Source organism: Schistocerca serialis, chromosome 6 (genome assembly GCF_023864345.2).
Source record: "Schistocerca serialis cubense isolate TAMUIC-IGC-003099 chromosome 6, iqSchSeri2.2, whole genome shotgun sequence".
Lineage (NCBI taxonomy): Eukaryota > Metazoa > Arthropoda > Insecta > Orthoptera > Acrididae > Schistocerca > Schistocerca serialis.
This window is the reverse complement of record NC_064643.1, coordinates 247,207,451-247,226,876: the sequence shown is the minus strand read 5'-3', so window position 1 is coordinate 247,226,876 and position 19,426 is coordinate 247,207,451. Positions and strand designations below refer to the sequence as shown.

The following is a 19,426-nucleotide window of genomic DNA, read 5'->3' as shown; positions in this document are numbered from 1 at the left end:
GAATGTCTTGCTGAAACCGCTCTCCTTGCTCCCCACTAACATCTCTTAAAATGTCCGGGAAGTAATCATGGTGACTGTTCAAAAAGCGAAATTCCAGGCTCACTTAACATCCTAAAATTTTAAACTTCTTTAACATTGTAGCTATAATAGAAACATATTCTGGGTCTTTTTCATGTCCTAAGAATTTTGCAACGTCTTGTTTGAATGATACCCATGCTTCTTACTCATTTAAGGATATTGTGGATTCAAAGTTAACATCAAACATCAATTTTCTAATGTCAGGTCCGACAAAGACGCCTTCTTTTAGTTTAGCTTCTGAAATGTGTGGAAACTTTTGACATAGATACTTAGAACATGGTCCATCTTTAAACAAAGCCTTTACGAACTGTTTCATTAGTCCTAGCGTTATATGTGGAGGTGGTAGGAGTATATTTTTAGGATCTACAAGATTTTTGCGTAGAATGGTCTTCTCACCAGGTTTTAAGGACTCCCTCACAGGCCAGAATCAATAAACAGCCTCCAGTCTTCCTTTTTGTATTCAATACCGAACTCTTTCATCAGACTGCGAACGTCTGAGCATTACACTAAATCAACTTCTCGTTGAAAAAACTTGGAACATTGCTGCTCTCTCTTTCTATACTTGTATATCCTGGTTCCAACTGCCATTAAGTTCTTTTCTTTTAATTTAGAGCCAAGCAATTCTGCTTTTTCTTTCGTTAAGCCCAGATCCCTAACCAAATCATTAAGCTCGGTCCGAGTAAACAATTTGGGATCTAGACTTTCTGTATTACAATAGAATTCATCATCATCCGTTTCATATAAATCAGATTGTACATCAGAAAATACTTCTGTTGGAATAGAATTTAAATCATCTGTTGGTTCAGGAACTGGCAAATCTTCACCATGCCCTACTGGTCGGATGGCGGATGGAAGGTTAGGGTACCTTATTACCTTCTTGTTTTTCGAATTATGACCAGTAATATCAACACTGCAAAAGTAGCAGTCTTCATAATGATTTCTTGGCTCCCTCCATATCATAGGAACAGCAAATCCAAAGGCTTTTTTCTCCTTTTTGGACCATTTTCTCAGATCGTCACCACACACGTAACATACCTTATGAGGCGCCCAAGATTTATCTTCATCATTAAGTTACGATTGAAAGTGTGATAGATAAACCTGTAATGTTTAGTTGGTGTATTTTAATCACAGATTTACCACAAATATAACAAAAACTGTCAGCAAAGTTTTTACAATCACGAAAGACACTGTACTGAGCACATGTACAGGAAATCTGAAACCTAACGATCTATGTCAAATTCAAAGGAAACATGCCTGGGCCGTTGGTTTCTCCCAGGGCCTACCCCAGGGTGTTTCTTTCAAACTCCGTCTGACATACTCTTCATTTGGAACGAACAACCACTATCAGCACAAAAATTTCGCAGTATGTAGACGATGTACGTACGTGTTTTATTCAACTGAGAAGTCATATCTCCACGCCCAAACGGAATTACCAGCTACTATGGAAGAAATCGATAATTGCTGTCTAACCACTGGGCTGTAGAGTTCTGATGAGAAATCGGTAATGGTACGGTTGTACAAATCGATCTCTGCTCACGTTGTTGGTCACGCCACATGTAGGAAGTATACTTTCCAGATAAAATCTCATACACGATTTCTCGGAATGATATCGCACACCCGCCGAAAGTGGACACCTCACATGCAAACTAAGAAGTGCGAAGAATAATGAAAAGTAATTTTCTCTCTCAACCGTGAGTGGTGGAGTACGCTTTAAAGTATTCTGCTCACAGTCTACAGAGGGATTATTCCATCCAGATTAAACTATAGCTTTATACTGTATCACAATGTACTCAAGATGTATCTAATCAAATTACATTCACTGTACATTCGTTCGTATCTGTGTCAGAACCATGCGATCGATGTCTGCAAACGCCCATTTAGAGGAGGCGGGAGAGTCCCTTAAGCATTAGACGTCACATGCTGCCAGATAATTTTTTCACTCAAGGTGTGGCCCTTTTGGAATGTCCTGTCTATAAAAGTAGAGACTGGATTCATCAATTACGGACTTCCTCCAATTGAAGAAGTAAAAGTCCGGCCTCTTCCCTAGCTTTGACACTTGATCTCCTATTGTCCATTCTATGCGATGTTCTTCGTAATTACCAGTATATGTTTTTACAGCGAAGAATGGCGAGTTTGGAAGCAATCAAGTTTGTATCTTTAACCTCCTTCTTGAACGTATTGATCGTGTCCGGCTCCCGGAGTACTTTCAAAAATATTCACCAGAGATGGACTAAAACAAACAACTGTTGCACATCGGATATAGTGCTGTAATATATTCGCTGTAAATAGAGAGGGCAGACCGTCAATCTGCTGTGGGTGGATTCCCATGCTGACATTCACTACAGTGAGGAAGCTGATGTTTAAACGAAGCAAGCTGCGTCTATTTGAACAAGAGGTGTGCAATGTGTCGTAGCAAATGAAAGGAGGATGTCATGTGGCATTAAAATCTCAAATTCCTACCGAGCTGTGGTTCACAAAGCCGCATTTGGACAAATCGAAGGTCTACATTATCATTCGACTGTGTTTTAACAGTGCCCTTTTCTTCTACATCTATACAGAAAATATTCCTTTTTTTCCAAGACATTCGAATTTATAAAGTGTAATGGAAAAACCTGTAGATTTTAATGACACTCGTACTTTCACCACTCTCTGCAGAGTATGATTAAATGTATGAAATACTGAAAACCGATAACATAAAAATGTCTCGCTGACTTATCATTCAATTTGTTAAAAAATTGCCGTGGAAAAAAGCTATGATGGATTGAGCCTCCAATTCTGTAAATGTGCATTTATGTATTTCCTCTGTACAATTATGCATACTACGTAAAGATATGTTTTACAAGGCTAAATAGACTACAAACCCTGGAGGCCAAATAAAACAAAAAGAAGGACTGAGATTCTTTCACATGGGCTTGTAAAGTCAACAATTTAAAATCGCTTGCTTACTGTAAAGGCAGCGTCAAGTATTGATAAGCCACCTTTGGTTTTTATGGCTGGCTTACCCTTAAATATTCTGAAGGTTTCAGGGTCGATATGGTCTTCATCTGGGAAAAGCGTTTCATGGATTACTGTGAATTCAATGACGAATTGTCTTGGGCCTCGCCGCAGTGGTAATACCAGTCCCTGTCAGATCGCCGATGTTAAGCACTGTCGGACTTGGCTAGCACTTGGATGGGTGACCGTCCGGGTCTGCCGACCGTTGTTGGCAAGCCGGATGCACTCAGCCCTTGTGAGGCTATTTGATTGGGAAGTAGCTGCTCCGACCACAAAAAGTGACAACTACCGGGAGAGTGTAGTGCTGACCACATACCCCACTAAATTAGCATCCACGGACGCCTTCGGCTGAGGATGACACGGCGGCCGGTCGGTACCGTTGGGTCTTTCAAAGCCCGTTCGAACTGAAAGAAAGAGAGAGAGAGAGGTGAGTGTAATGGATGTATGTATCTTATAGCGCTGAAAGTTGGATTGCTTTTAAAATGTAGACTATGTTGAAGGCCACTTGAGCTACAATAAACTCGTAGGAGCGGTAGTGTCAGTGCGTTTACCATCTACAGAGGTGAAGTGAGGTAAGGAAATTTGAAAACGGGTTTGTCTCGACAAGCACATATCAGCTGTCTGTTTTGCCCAATGATTATTGGGGGTAGCGATGGGGAAGGTGGGGGAGTGGGAGGGGGTGGGATGGGGGGGTAGGGGGGGGGGGGGAAGAAACGAGGCTTGGCGTTTGTTGCATGGCATGCTATCGGAGGTTTATGGAACATCATTTTTACCTATGGTGTTCTGTAAATTTATGCAGTAGTGGTAAAATATATGACAAATGTAGCCAAAATGTATGTTTTCATTTTATTTTACTTATGAACATACAGACAGTGTAATATAAGTGAGTCTTTTCATCTTCAGACGGTAATGCCCTTCTGCCTCCAGCTGTCACCATACTTGGCGAGAGCCTCGCCGTTGGGGTCGTATTTGGCGAGCAGCTTCTTCATCTCTTCTGGCTTGTTTTTCGAGATGAACGCCAGGAACTTGGCGACGCCAGCCTTCTGCCCGTCCGAACATTCACCGCAGTTGGTCTTCACCATCTCCGATATAAGACCTGCCACCAAAGTCAATATTTTAAGATAAAATATCGCAAATGATCAGGATAAATTTCAAACTTATTTTTGTTACTTGAATATGCTTATACTTCAGGTATTTCATCTCATCTAATGTCTATAGTGGTTCAATAATGTGAATCCATAAATCAGTTATTATTTTCCTAACCTTAATAACGTATCTTCGCAGCATCGGCATATTAAATATTGGATTTGACATTGTTAGTGCTACAGACTGGCTGTATGCCTTTTCTACCACCAATCAGCCCCCCCCCCCTCTCTTCCCACTCTCTCGGCACGAATTTGTGTGCCCCAACTATCTGCATCTAGTGTGATCCCTTGTGAAAGGGTGGGAACGTTTTCTAAATGTCTGCAATTCGTCTCATTGAGATGGGACCAGCCCAGTATTCACCTACCTGCATATGGGAAACTACCTATAACCCACCCTGTCGAGAGTACGCCGGACGGATAGGATCCGGAGCTGGCGCGTCACCTCCTATCCCAGAAGTGGTGTGACAGAGGGATGGCGTAGTGGTTAGTACACTGGACTCGCATTCGGGAGGACGACAGTTAAAACCCGCATTCGGCCATCGTGATTTAGGTCTTCCGTGATTTCCCTAAATCGCTTCAGGCAAATGCCGGGATGTTTCCTTTGAGATGGCACGGCCGACTCCCTCCCCCACCCTTCCCTAATCAGATGGGACCGATGACCTCACTGTTTGGCCCCCTCCCCCGAACTAACCAACCAACCCGATGAGCTAACGCGCGCAGCTATCAGGGCAGCTTTGCTTACATAAATCAATATGTAGTTGACACTTAAAATGATGTTTCTAGATACATGGCTACTCTTAAAGTTCATTAAATATTTTTATTTTTTAACCAAATCGTGTCTGCATTTCAATATACCAAAATTTTGGTCGAGAGCCCACGACTTTCTGATTTATATTTATATGAGGTGACATTAACATTCGCCTGTGGTAGCATGTCAAAGACAGGTAAATGAATTCGTTGGTGAACTGAATTTTTGGCGGTTCTAGCTATAATTTCCCTCCTCCTGTTATATGTGTGTACTGACGGCTAAACATAAACTTTGCAAAGATGTTTCGTTATATGTTCTAACGTCGAAAAATGATTCTATTCCAAGTCTTTTTGATTGTATATATTAATTTATCTTGTTTCTTACAAACAATAATCAACTTTCTTGATAGTGACGTCATAGGCATCTTACTCACCGACGATTATAACGCATTTGTTGCTTGCCGTAAAATTCCGGGAAAGCTAGACTGTCCCTGACATAGTATTGAATAATCTGAAGTTTTAATTGGGTATGTAACAGAACTGGATTCGAAAAATCTGTATTTCCAAATATGTTTTTTCTTAGTCTACAGAGTATATATGTGTATATATTCTATGTCGAAAAGTCAGGATTTTAAATGCCCTTAAAAATTAAAATGCTAACTCTGCACTTGCAGGCACACCCACATTATTAGACATTTCAGAAATGGTTATGGCGGGTGTTGTTCTTTCAGAGCTGTAATAGATAATATACTACACAATACTCGCATAGAAAAGCTGGAATATGTTGGTCACAAACAAAAGAAGCTTGGTGCTAAGTTTCGCCGCTTGCTAGGGAGGACAGGTGAAGCGCTTGTAGAGTGGAAAACCACTAGAAGGAAAAGAAAGGCTTACTCTTAAAAACATCTTTTCTCTCTAGTTGTTTTATGAGAGAGCTATTAGAAAAAATACAAACAATTAATAGGCTGCTGAGTGGGTAATTTCTCTTCACATACTATCCAGCCAGCGGCCAACCAAACACCAACGCTTAATCTGTGCCCGAAACATGACTGGTGTGAGTACCATATAAGAAATGAAACATATTCACATAAACACTCACTACCAGAACTTGTTATAAGTGTAATTAATCCTATATTAAAGTTTCTTGCAAGGCCTCATATACTGAGGAAGTGTGTTCACTGGAAAACACAGAATACGAATAAAGGTCTAAATAATTTAATTCGGATTACTTGTTCCAAGAGCACATTGTGAAGTTACTGATAGAAAAGTTTTATGATGCAGTTTTATAATACACTGAGAGAAATACTGACAGGATTGAAGTTCTGACGAGAGTTGGTGTAAATGCAGATGTGTACGCAGTAAAATCAATTAAGACCACCGATCAGGGTAGGCTCCAGACAGTTGACAGAATCTACATTTAGGGGCCAGACAGATTAAAACAGGTGGAGGATAGAAACCAAGAAGATGGAGAATATCAGCATGGAGGATTTTATAATACAGATAAGCCTGTTAAATAATGAAATATATGAAATGAATTTTTAAACTGAATTTTGTCTGTGTACTTGTTTTCCATCATTATGAAAGAATCTTTGATTGAAAGCTAAGAAGTTTTCAGGAGCTGTTCAAAACATGTAGCTGTTAAATAATGAAATATATGAAATGAATTTTTAAACTGAATTTTGTCAGTGTTACTTGTTTTGCATCATTATGAAAGAATCTATAATTGATAGCTACGAAGTTTTCAGGAGCTGTTCAAAACATTTAGTTGTATCATTGGAATTAAAAAATACAACATCCTTAAATTAGATTCTGATATATGCATTGAATGTTAGCAAAAATAGTTAATTTTGGTAGTGCAAAATTCAAAACTTTTTAAGTAATTATAAACATAAATTACTGATTGCAGTTTATTTATGTTACAGCCTCCTTACGAACCTACCATAAAATTTTCAAGTTCTTTGCTTAGTTAGAATTTTATTTCTGGCTTCTTGTAGATCGGAAATAAAAAATATTTAACATTAATTTGAGTGGCGAAGTGCTTATCCTGGGTCTTTTCCTACATTTTTATTAAAATACAGCTATTTCCCTTTGAACATGCAAAAGTTCAGACCTCTACCTCACCAACCATGGCGGTAAACATTTCTGCTTGGGACCGATGACCTCAGCAGTTTGGTTCAATAAGAACTTAACACCACCACCACCAATTCTCCTTTTAAATTAACTTTTATGTGTTCTGTTACATCTCCTTTCAGGTTCGTAACTCGTCCTACGATTTCGTGTCCATCTCTTCAGTTGACTTCGCTCTATCATCCTTCGACTATGCGAAAAGCCTAAGGGTCATTCTGATTTGTCTAGATTCCCGAATCGACTGTTTTTATTGACAGGGTTGTTGCTTTGAGTGAAACACGGCCAGGTAACTTTTCGAAGGAAAACAGAAACGTACTACCAGAAAGAACGATATGGTTATCAGCACTGTCTTCAACTCAACGAAGAGAAAGATGCTATAGGTCTGAAAAGAGGATACATTTTTTTTATGATGCTGACAGAAGTTAATAACAAATTACACTGAGATACACTGTGTTACTGTTTTATCATGATTGTAGAAATATTTACAAAGTCTTAACAGTTACAAGCTTCAGACTGAAATACATACCAAATGCGTCTGAGAGTAAAAAGACAACTGAACAATAGAAATATTTTTGTGACGGCTCCCTAACTCAAGGTCCTCGGTGGTACTTTGGGGGCAGCCACCACAAACTGTATAAAGCGTGGGTGCTGACCAGGATGTTGCTATGTCTGTTGGCCGAAAAATAATTAATGATAAGAATTTCGCCAGCTAGAATGAAGAGATAACTTATCTTTATTTCTGACAAAACGTGCACCAGCAATTCAAGTCCAAGTAATATCCAAGAGTAATCCGTGTACTGAGCCTAGTCGAATACAATAGCAAATATCACACTGCAATGGCTCCGCTATAAACTCCACGAAAGGCTAGCAATAGACAATCGACAATAGACAATCGACAATAGACTGTCCGTCTCGGGACCAGCGCTCCTCCTTTTATGCAAAAGGCAGAGGGCGCTGCGGACCCGAGCTCAGCCATGGCCCGACCTCTTCCGTCGGCGGTAACGCCCTGAGACGCCGATGGCCGCGACAGGAACTGTGGCCAGCGATGTCACGGTCAGGGCGCGCGTGCGCGAGTTGGTTGGTTGCTTGTTTGGGTCCGTAGATACAACAAATATGGTGATTTATGAATACCAAAGGTAGTATTTCTAACGTATGAATTCATTGTCTCACGGGGATGTGAATTATTAAACTCTTCTCGAGATTCCAGTCGCATCAGGTGGTTAAAATCGGACGAGATTTCGACCCAGCTGTCCTCGGCCATTCTCAGGTGGTAAATGTCATTTACCACTTGACGATGGACACGGAGAGATTGGTCGAAATCTCTTCGGATTTTAACCACCCGATGCGTCTGGAAGCCCGACGATATTTTATTAATAACCTTTCTAATTAGTTATAGTAATTTCATGGTTTTCTATGTAAAAATCAGAAAGTTGTGGTTTTATGCTGTGTTACAGAAGGCTGCCAAACGACGTGAATGGGAAGTACTAGAAAAAGACCACCAAAAACTATCTGTTAAAAAAGCAAGCAAAATAACGTGGTATGTTTGTAGTGAGACTCACTCTTGACGACTTTGGAGCGGACGTTGCAGTCCTGGTCTGTGTCGCTGAGGAAGCATCTGACGGCGGCGTCCACCCTGGCCGGGTCTGCCAGCACCTCGTCGACGTTGATGTTGTCCAGCTGCGAGAGCAGGCGGTTCTCCGCCGCGGCCAGCGCCAGCACGGCGGTTAGGACAAAGAACGTGGAGCGGACCATGGTGGCGAGATGCGTCTGGCTGGATCGGAGAGGCTGCCCAGTACGCGAAAAGCGTGGACGGCGGCGCTTTTTAAACAGGCACCTACACCCAGTCATGATATGCAGGGAACGTCAGTTCCGAGAACTGAAAGACTATGCCAGAGAGCTACGTCACAAGGCCAACTGGTCGCTTTGCGCGTGCGATGACCGACATGCGGGAATTCCGTCGTTCATATCAACTTTCTAGAAACGTGAGGAGTCTTAGAAACAGTGAAGGTGTTTGCTATACCAAAAAAAAAAAAGGTCGTAGTAACTTACACGAGGCAAGGTAAACAGCTGCATCGTGGCCACTAGACGGACCAGTCGCTGGCGACCCATTGCTGTGTCATTCTCTGCCACTGACGTCATTGTATGTGGATGGAAGGCATGCGGTCAGCTCTGCCGGTCGTTGTCGAGGGTTTTTTTTTTTCGATCGAATAACTTCTCAGCTGTCTGAAAGAGGTTGAGTGCTCCCCATACCAGCCCTCCCATCAAGGAAAATATCCCTGTCAGAATCGGGAATCGAACCCGGTTTCTCCACTTGTCAGTCAGTAGAGCTGACCACTCAGCTACATAGTCGAATACCTTATACTTCTGAGATACAAAAGGCTATTGTCACAAGAACCAAAGAAGGCCCTAAATTTTCTGTAATTATTCAAATTTAACGTTGACTCTAGAATATACGCAGATGAACCTCAGTTTACTGTTCTTTAGTTAGATTAATATCTGTAATTACTTTCTAAATGAGCGTAATATTTACTACAGCAACGAATTTCTGGAGCTTACGTTACGTTTGAGACATTAAATATGAGTCATACGCTACCCAGCCTCCTTACCTAACATCCTAATGCACGCTTATTTGTTTGCTGTTGAGCCAAAGATGGGTGATTCGAGTTTGGTGGCACAACTAATTTCATCACAATTATTGGTCAGTGAGGGAGGAAAGGCTGTTGTACGTCGTTCGTGATACATTTAAGATGGGCCAAAATTATTAGATTCATTCGAAATCATTCCGCCTTGTATATCACAAAGAGAGCATGTTCTGCAGTTGATAGTAAGCCATTCGTCAAAGAGAGTCATTAATTTTGGGAACTTGCTTGACGCTATTGCTGTGAAACAGACTATGTGTCGGTTCCGGATTTTACTCTTTTCATTTCTTTGAGTCCATACTAATTCAAGAGAAACGCGAAACGCCACACTAGATTGCGCTAGTGTTGACCACGGTCATTCACACTGCAGAAATACAAGTTTAAGACCTCATAACAGGTCGCACAAAGGCAAAAGCACACCAACCGCCCGCTTTAGAACATTGCCTCTGGCTCGCATTGCGTAAGTTAAGGATTGCTTTGACGCGTAGGAGTCTGGTTGGCTGGCTACAGGGGTAGGTCTCAGATTACAAATAAGAAGCATCATATACGCCTGAAACTAAGATTGGCTTTCTCTTCTGACAACGTCTTACTTGCGTGAAAATAAACTTGCAGTATGGTTTTTATTACACGCTGAACTTCAGGTCAACCCTGGATTGACCATATACTTCGATTTTCGCTATAACTTGATGGCTGATTCACTTCTCAGGGGTGAAAAAGGCAATTATTTGCAAGGCTACCATGTAGTAAGCGCACCAGTCTTAAAGTTTTACGCCTTTCTGCACTGCCATGTTGCTTGCAACGGGACTTATTCAGCCTTGTTCGTTTTTTATATTTAATTTCACGTGACACAATTAAGTAGTTGATAAGTTTGTGAACCGTCCGTATAGACTCTGTCCCTACGAAAAACATGAAGAAGTCTACTTCAACACACTATTGGATATTATATGTATGTGATGGGGCCCTTTGTTTACCTGAAGAAAATGACAACAGCCATTACGAGCAGACTGGAAAATTGAAAAACTAATGACTCCAGTGCCTGCTCCTGTGATTCTGAGAAGATATACTGTAATGTTGCTATAAGATACTTTCAGAAGAAATTCATTTATAGACAAGAGTTTAACGGAAATATAAATGTTACCTACAACCATGAATGTATTTGGTGTATAATTCAATAGACAGGGCTGCAAGTGCAAGCTAGCCACCCGAATGAATAGTACGGGGTTCGCTAATCTTTGAGAAAAGGCGAAAAATGGACACCTGATTTAAGCTTCGTCCACGATATCTGTGATGGCGACTTCTGCTTCAGACTTGTCGCTTAGCCTTTCAGCGGAGACTCTGATCACATTAGCGTACGCTATGGCTGTCAGCTACGCATTGCTGGGGCGTCATTGATGTATGCAGAAGTGTACTCATCGGTTTTGCTGAGCTGTAAAATCATATCCCACATACCGCCTGTGACCCAGTAATAAGATACACTAGCGTGCCTGAACTAAGGTCTATCTACTGATTTCCCATATTTGTCTCATAACAGCAAATAACTGACATGCTGACAAATCAGATCCTGAGGTGAGAAATATCATGATCAATAAGTTTATTTAACCTATTACACTAATGGCCATTAAAATTGCTACACCAATAAGAAATGCAAATGATAAACGGGTATTCATTGGACAAATATATTGTACTAGAACTTACATGTGATTACATTTTCACGCAATTTCGGTGCATAGATCCTGAGAAATCAGTACCAGGAACAACCACCTCTGGCCGTAATAACGGCATTGATACGCCTCGGCATTGAGTCAAACAGAGCTTGGATGGCGTGTACATGTACAGCTGCCCATGTAGCTTCAACACGATACCACAGTTCATCAAGAGTAGTGACTGGCGTATTGTGACGAGCCAGTTCCTCGGCTACCATTGACCAGACGTTTTCAATTGGTGAGAGATCTGGATAATGTGCTGGCCAGGGCAGCAGTCGAACATTTTCTGTATCCAGAAGTGCCTGTACAGGACCTGCAACATGTGGTCGTGCATTATCCTGCTGAAATGTAGGGTTTCGCAGGGATCGAATGAAGGGTAGAGCCACTGGTCGTAAGGCATCTGAAAAGTAACGTCCACTGTTCACAGTGCCGTCAATGAGAACAAGAGGTGACCGAGACGTGTAACCAATGACACCCCATACCATCACGCCGGGTGATACGCCAGTATGGCGATGACGAATACACGCTTCCAATGTGCGTTCACCGCGAAGACGCCAAACACGGATGCGACCATCATGATGCTGCAAACAGAACCTGGATTCATCGGAAAAAATGACGTTTCGCCATTCGTGCACCCAGGTTCGTCGTTGAGTACACCATTACAGGCGCTCCTGTCTGTGGTGCAGCGTCAATGGTCTCCGAGCTGATAGGCCATGCTGCTACAAACGTCGTCGAACTGTTCGTGCAGATGGTTATTGTTTTGCAAACGCCCCCAACTGTTGACTCAGGGATCGAGACGTGGCTGCAAGATCCGTTACAGCCATGCCTGTCATCTCGACTGCTAGTGATACGAGGCCGTTGGGATCCAGCACGGCGTTCCGTATTACCCTCCTGAACCCACCGATTTCATATTCTGCTAACAGTCATTGGATCTCGACCAACGCGAGCAGCAATGCCGCGATACGATAAAACACAATCGCGATAGGCTACAATCCGACCTTTATCAAAGTCGGAAACGTGATGGTACGCATTTCTCTTCCTTACGCGAGGCATCACAACAACGCTTCACCAGGCAACGCCGGTCAACTGCTGTTTGAGTATGAGAAATCGGTGGAAACTTTCCTCATGTCAGCACGTTGTAGGTGTCACCACCGGCGCCAACCCTGTGTGAATGCTCTGAAAAGCTAATTATTTGCAAATCACACCATCTTCTTCCTGTCGGTTAAATTTCGCGTCTGTAGCACGTCATCTTCATGGTGTAGCAATTTCAACGGCCAGTAGTGTACTTAGCTATACTACACTACAGAAGTGCCTGAAATTGTGGTAAATTCGTTATTATTCCAAAGTCATCAGTCTTGGGAGTGGTTTGATGTTGCACTCCATCTGTCCTTATCTTGTGCAATTTTTTTCATCTCTGTCTATTACTCTTAAAGTATGCTATAAAAAATTTTGCCTTTTCCAGTCTCAGATCGCTTCAACTAACGTTTCTACCTTATTGTCCTACTGGCCCTTAAGCACATATTAAAGCAACTGTTGAGCATCTACATTCCATCTAAGAAACTTGTAAGAATATAATATGTTACATTACTTGATTAGTATATGATTTGAACATCCTTTATTTGCTTAACGATCCACAGAATAGATACAATCAATTATGATCACTCACGTTGCTGTTAGTTACCTGTTATTTCACAGGCTTCTACACACTGCTCAAACTGATTACGAGGCTTCTTGGTCTATAAATTTTCCTCACAAAATGTTATTGAGTTTCGACAAAGATTATTTCAATGTTTTATACTCTCGTTTATAAGTGCAGTCATTATGGAACACAGGTGTAGGTGATTTTGTACAGTGAAACGATGGAATCACAGGAGATGTGTGCTGAGGGAAATGAAAAATGTTATGCCATGTACATCCGACAAAAAACTGATGCTCCAGTATTCCCACGGGTGTTGGATATGTTGATTAACATTTCATCCCAATGCGGACTTATTTTCAGTATTGTGTGTGAAAAAAAGCAATCCTACAGATGAAGAATAGCTGAGTACTTATGGATACTGGGTGCGTCTAACGTTAATACAATCTTTCAGGTGGAGATCGCGTACAGCACGCTAAGTGGAAGTGCACTTGCAGCTTATCACCATATTTCAGAAAAGGTCAAATCATTTGCGTAATGGACACGGGAGCGTCATCCCGACGGATCATACAAACAGCTTTAGTCCAATGACTGCAGAACGAGTAGTGACGAGATATGGTTAGCACAACAACGTGGCACGAGTCATTGCCAAAATACTACTCAACGAGAAGACCGTACAACTGTGAATCTAGCCTTGACGAATAACTAAAATTTGGAAGACTGTTAAAAGTAGAGTATCCCACGAACCTCGTGAATAGATTATTGGTAACCAGGTTGAAATCACGAGCTACCGTGCTTCGTCTACCTCAGCTACCATACTGCAGACAACAAATACTTGCATGGTGTACAGCCAGAGTCAACTGGGACATTGAGTGGCATTCTGTGGGGTTCAATGATGAATCAGATTGATGCCAACATGGCCATAAATGGGCTGGTCTAAGGACACAGGAAGCAGCGATTCTCTCCAACACTTGCTGTCATAGAGAGGGGAGCTATTGAACATGACAACAGGACTGATTTGATAATTGTTGACACTTAGTTGATTGCTCGGCAGTATGTGGCGAGAATGGTAAGCGACGCGCTCATACCCTTCAAAACCATATTCCAGCAGGATAAGTAACACCACAAACTGAAGATGCCTCGAGGCATGTATGGATTCTTAATTAGCTTGCTTCGTCCCCTGATTTAGTTACCCTCGGAGCATGTACGAAATACTTGGAATATCATGGGAATACAAACACATATACGTTTTCATATCAACCTCCAGCCAGAAGTCTCAATGAACAGGAAGCAGTTTACCCCATCAGTTCTATTGTGGAAGTGGAAACATAAGAAATAGTACGTTATATCGATTTCAAATTCATAAAACCCGCTATAGACACAGCTTTAACGTTTTCAGAAGAGAAACAGTTTCAGATGTAATACTGTTCAGAACATCAAACCATCTAAATTCTCAATAAATGGCAGCCATTTAACAGATGTTACATAGACTATGCACAACGTCTCTAATCAGAAATAACTATGGACTATGACCATCAACATAAGACAAAACAATGGATAGAACACTACGACTGCACACGTGTTACAGACCACCTTCAATATGAAGATACAAACTGAAGGTAGCAAGAAAATAGAAACAATCAAGGGATATGAACACACAACAGCAATACACAATGCATACTCACATAATGTCTTATCCTCCAACACAGCCACAAAATAGTACACCATAACTAGCACCAGCAACCCACACACAAAATTAGCATCAACTTCAAAAACATAAAACTGACGTGACCTTCAAGAGAAATAGTGTAATAAGAAATAAATTAATAACAGTAACAGAGAAGAAAGGAAAATATGATAGCTCAAATATATATCAATTAAAAATATAATAGCTGCAATGTATATTGAGATATTTCCAAGAAACGTCAATTTCACATACAAATAAAGGCACTGAAGAGTGAATGTACCGTTCTACATACGCAGAACATCTAAGAACAGAAAATCACACGGAAACAAAAATGAGCATGGAAAACATGTGGCATAACAACAAAAGAAAGATACACTTCATTCTGCAGGAAGAGAATTTCATACAGATAGGTACAAATAAGTAGGAGGATCTACATCTACATGCTTACTCTGCAAATCACATTTATGTGCCTGGCAGAGGGTTCATCGAACCACCTTCACAATTCTCTATTATTCCAATCTCGTATAGCGCGCGGAAAGAATGAACACCTGTTTCTTTCCGTACGTGCTCTGATTGCCCTTATTTTATCGTGGTGATCGTTCCTCCCTATGTAGGTCAGTGTCAACAAAATATTTTCGCATTCGGAGGAGAAAGTTGATGATTGGAATTTCGTCAGAAGATTGCGTCGCAACGAAAAACGCCTTTCTTTTAATGATTTCCAGCCCAAATCGTCTATCATGTCTGTGACACTCTTTCCCTTATTTAGCGATAATACAAAACGTGCTGCCTTTCTTTGAACTTTTTCGATGTTCTCCGTCAGTCCTATCTGGTAAGGATCCCACACCGTGCAGCAGTATTCTAAAAGAGGACGGACAAGCGTAGTGTAGGCAGTCTCCTTAGTAGGCCTGTTACATTTTCTAAGTGTCCTACGAATGAAACGAAGCCTTTGGTTAGCCTTCCCCACAACATTTTCTATGTGTTCTTTCCAATTTAAGTTGTTCGTAATTGTAATACGTAGGTATTTTTTCGTGTAACCGAAGTTTATCGAGTTCCATTTAGCACTCATGCGGATGACCTCACACTTTTCGTTATTTAGGGTCAACTGCCACTTTTCGCACCGTTCAGATATTTTTTTCTAAATCGTTTTGCAGTTTGCTTTGATCTTTTGATGACTTTATTAGTCGATAAACGACAGCGTCATCCGCAAACAACCTAAGACGGCTGCTCAGATTGTCTCCCAAATCGTTTATATAGATAAGGAACAGAAAAGGGCTTATAACACTACCTTGGGGAACGACAGAAATCTGTTTTACTCGATTACTTTCACTCAAATACTACGAACTGAGACCCCTCTGACAGGAAATTGCAAATCCAGTCACATAACTGAGACGATATTCCATAAGGACGCAAATCCAGAAATAGGGAATCGATCTGAAATCCCTTGTCAATAGCACTCAGCACTTCCTGTGAATAAAGAGCTAGTTGTGTTTCACAGGAACGATGTTTTCTAAACCCATGTTGACTGTGTGTCAATAGACCGTTTCCTTCGTGGTAATTCATAATGTTCGAACACAATATATGTTCTAAAATCCTGCTGCATATCGACGTTAACGATATGGGCCCGTAATTTAGTGTATTACTCCTACTACCTTTCTTGAATAGCGGTGTGACCTGTGCAACTTTCCAGTCTCTGGGTACGGATCTTTCGTCGAGCGAACGGTTGTATATGATTGTTAAGTATGGAGCTAATGGATCAGCATACTCCGAAAGGAACCTAAGTGGTATACAGTCCGGAACAGAAGACTTGCTTCATTAAATGATTTGAGTTGCTTCACTACTCCGAGGATATTTACTTCTACGTTACTCAGGTTGGCAGCTGTTCTCGATTCGAATTCTAGAATATTTACTTCGTCTTCTTTTGTGAAGGCATTTAGGGAGGCTGTGTTTAGTAACTCTGTTTTGGCGGCACTGTCTTCGATAGTATCTCCATTGCTGTCGAGCAGAGAAGGCACAGATTGTTTCTTGCCGCTTACATACACTCCTGGAAATGGAAAAAAGAACACATTGACACCGGTGTGTCAGACCCACCATACTTGATCCGGACACTGCGAGAGGGCTGTACAAGCAATGATCACACGCACGGCACAGCGGACACACCAGGAACCGCGGTGTTGGCCGTCGAATGGCGCTAGCTGCGCAGCATTTGTGCACCGCCGCCGTCAGTGTCAGCCAGTTTGCCGTGGCATACGGAGCTCCATCGCAGTCTTTAACACTGGTAGCATGCCGCGACAGCGTGGACGTGAACCGTATGTGCAGTTGACGGACTTTGAGCGAGGGCGTATAGTGGGCATGCGGGAGGCCGGGTGGACGTACCGCCGAATTGCTCAACACGTGGGGCGTGAGGTCTCCACAGTACATCGATCTTGTCGCCAGTGGTCGGCGGAAGGTGCACGTGCCCGTCGACCTGGGACCGGACCGCAGCGACGCACGGATGCACGCCAAGACCGTAGGATCCTACGCAGTGCCGTAGGGGACCGCACCGCCACTTCCCAGCAAATTAGGGACACTGTTGCTCCTGGGGTATCGGCGAGGACCATTCGCAACCATCTCCATGAAGCTGGGCTACGGTCCCGCACACCGTTAGGCCGTCTGCCGCTCACGCCCCAACATCGTGCAGCCCGCCTCCAGTGGTGTCGCGACAGGCGTGAATGGAGGGACGAATGGAGACGTGTCGTCTTGAGCGATGAGAGTCGCTTCTGCCTTGGTGCCAATGATGGTCGTATGCGTGTTTGGCGCCGTGCAGGTGAGCGCCACAATCAGGACTGCATACGACCGAGGCACACAGGGACAACACCTGGCATCATGGTGTGGGGAGCGATCTCCTACACTGGCCGTACACCACTGGTGATCGTCGAGGGGACACTGAATAGTGCACGGTACATCCAAACCGTCATCGAACCCATCGTTCTACCATTCCTAGACCGGCAATGGAACTTGCTGTTCCCACAGGACAATGCACGTCCGCTTGTATCCCGTGCCACCCAACGTGCTCTAGAAGGTGTAAGTCAACTACCCTGGCCAGCAAGATCTCCGGATCTGTCCCCCATTGAGCATGTTTGGGACTGGATGAAGCGTCGTCTCACGCGGTCTGCACGTCCAGCACGAACGCTGGTCCAACTGAGGCGCCAGGTGGAAATGGCATGGCAAGCCGTTCCACAGGACTACATCCAGCATCTCTACGATCGTCTCCATGGGAGAATAGCAGCCTGCATTGCTGCGAAAGGTGGATATACACTGTACTAGTGCCGACATTGTGCATGCTCTGTTGCCTGTGTCTATGTGCCTGTGGTTCTGTCAGTGTGATCATGTGATGTATCTGACCCCAGGAATGTGTCAATAAAGTTTCCCCTTCCTGGGACTATGAATTCACGGTGTTCTTATTTCAATTTCCAGGAGTGTATTTTACATACGACCAGAATCTCTTTGGATTTTCTGCGAGGTTTCGAGATAAAGTTTCGTTGTTGGTAACTGTTATAGGCGTCTCGCTTTGAACTCCGCGCTAAATTTCGAGCTTCTGTAAAGGATCGCCATTCTAGGGGTTTTTGCGTCTGTTTAAATTTGCCATGTTTGTTTCGTTGTTTCTGCAACAGTGTTCTAACTCGTTTCGTGTACCAAGGAGGATCAGCTCCGTCATTTGTTAATTTATTTGGTATAAATCTCTCATTTTCTGCCGATACTATTTCTTTGAATTTAAGCCACATCTGGTCTACACTTATATTATTATTTTGGAATGAGTGGAGATTGTCTCTCAGGAAGGCGTCAAGTGAATTTTTATCTGCTTTTTTGAATAAGTATATTTTTCGCTTATTTTTCGAGGATTTGGGGATTGCAGTATTCATTCTCGATACAACAACCCTGTATTCACTAATCCCCGTATGAAGTTCGTTACTAACCTAGGATAATTTGTTGCTAAGAGGTCAAGTGTGTTTTCACAACCGTTTACTGTTCGCGTGGGCTCATGAACTAACTGCTCGAAATAATTTTCAGAGAATACGTTTAGCGCAATTTCGGATGATATTGTATGCGTACCTCCGGAATTAAACATGTATTTTCGCCAACATATCGGGGGTGAATTGAAGTCACCACCAACTACTATCGTGTGAGTCGGATACGCGTTTGAAATCAAACTTAAGTTTTCTTTGAACCTTTCAGCAACTGTATCATCTGAATTGGGTGGTCGATAAAAGGATCCAATTATTATTTTATTCCGATTGCCAACAATGACCCCTGCCCATACTAACTTACAGGAAGTATCCGCTTCAATTTAGAGAAAATTTAAACTACTTTTGACAGCTACAAATACGCTACCGCCAGCCGTGTTTAGCCTATCCTTTCGGAACACCGTTAAGACGTTTGCAAAAATTGCCGCTCAGCTTATATCCGGCTTTAGCCAGCTTTCAATACCTATAACGATTTGAGCATCAGTGCTTTCTATTAGCGCTTGGAGCTCTGGTACTTTCCCAACACAGCTACGACAATTTACAACTGTTAAACCAGTTGTTCCTGTATCTACGTTCTTCCTGTGTTCAGCCTGAACTCTTTGTGACTGAAGCCCTTCTTGTGTTTTCCCGAGACACTCTAACCTAAAAAACCGCGCAGTCCACGCCACACAG

At 42.4% G+C, this 19,426-nt stretch overlaps 1 protein-coding gene across 1 annotated transcript; it reads right to left on the bottom strand.

The window, feature by feature from the left end:
- Positions 1 to 3,899: 3,899 nt before the first annotated feature.
- Positions 3,900 to 8,879, bottom strand: LOC126484547 (ejaculatory bulb-specific protein 3-like). The gene is made up of 2 exons (XM_050108098.1): positions 8,648 to 8,879; positions 3,900 to 4,168 (listed from the first exon to the last, which is right to left on the bottom strand). The coding sequence occupies exons 1-2, from the start codon at positions 8,838 to 8,840 to the stop codon at positions 3,972 to 3,974; spliced, it is 390 nt and encodes a 129-aa protein (XP_049964055.1). The 5' UTR covers positions 8,841 to 8,879; the 3' UTR covers positions 3,900 to 3,971.
- Between the last annotated feature and the right edge of the window lie 10,547 nt (positions 8,880 to 19,426).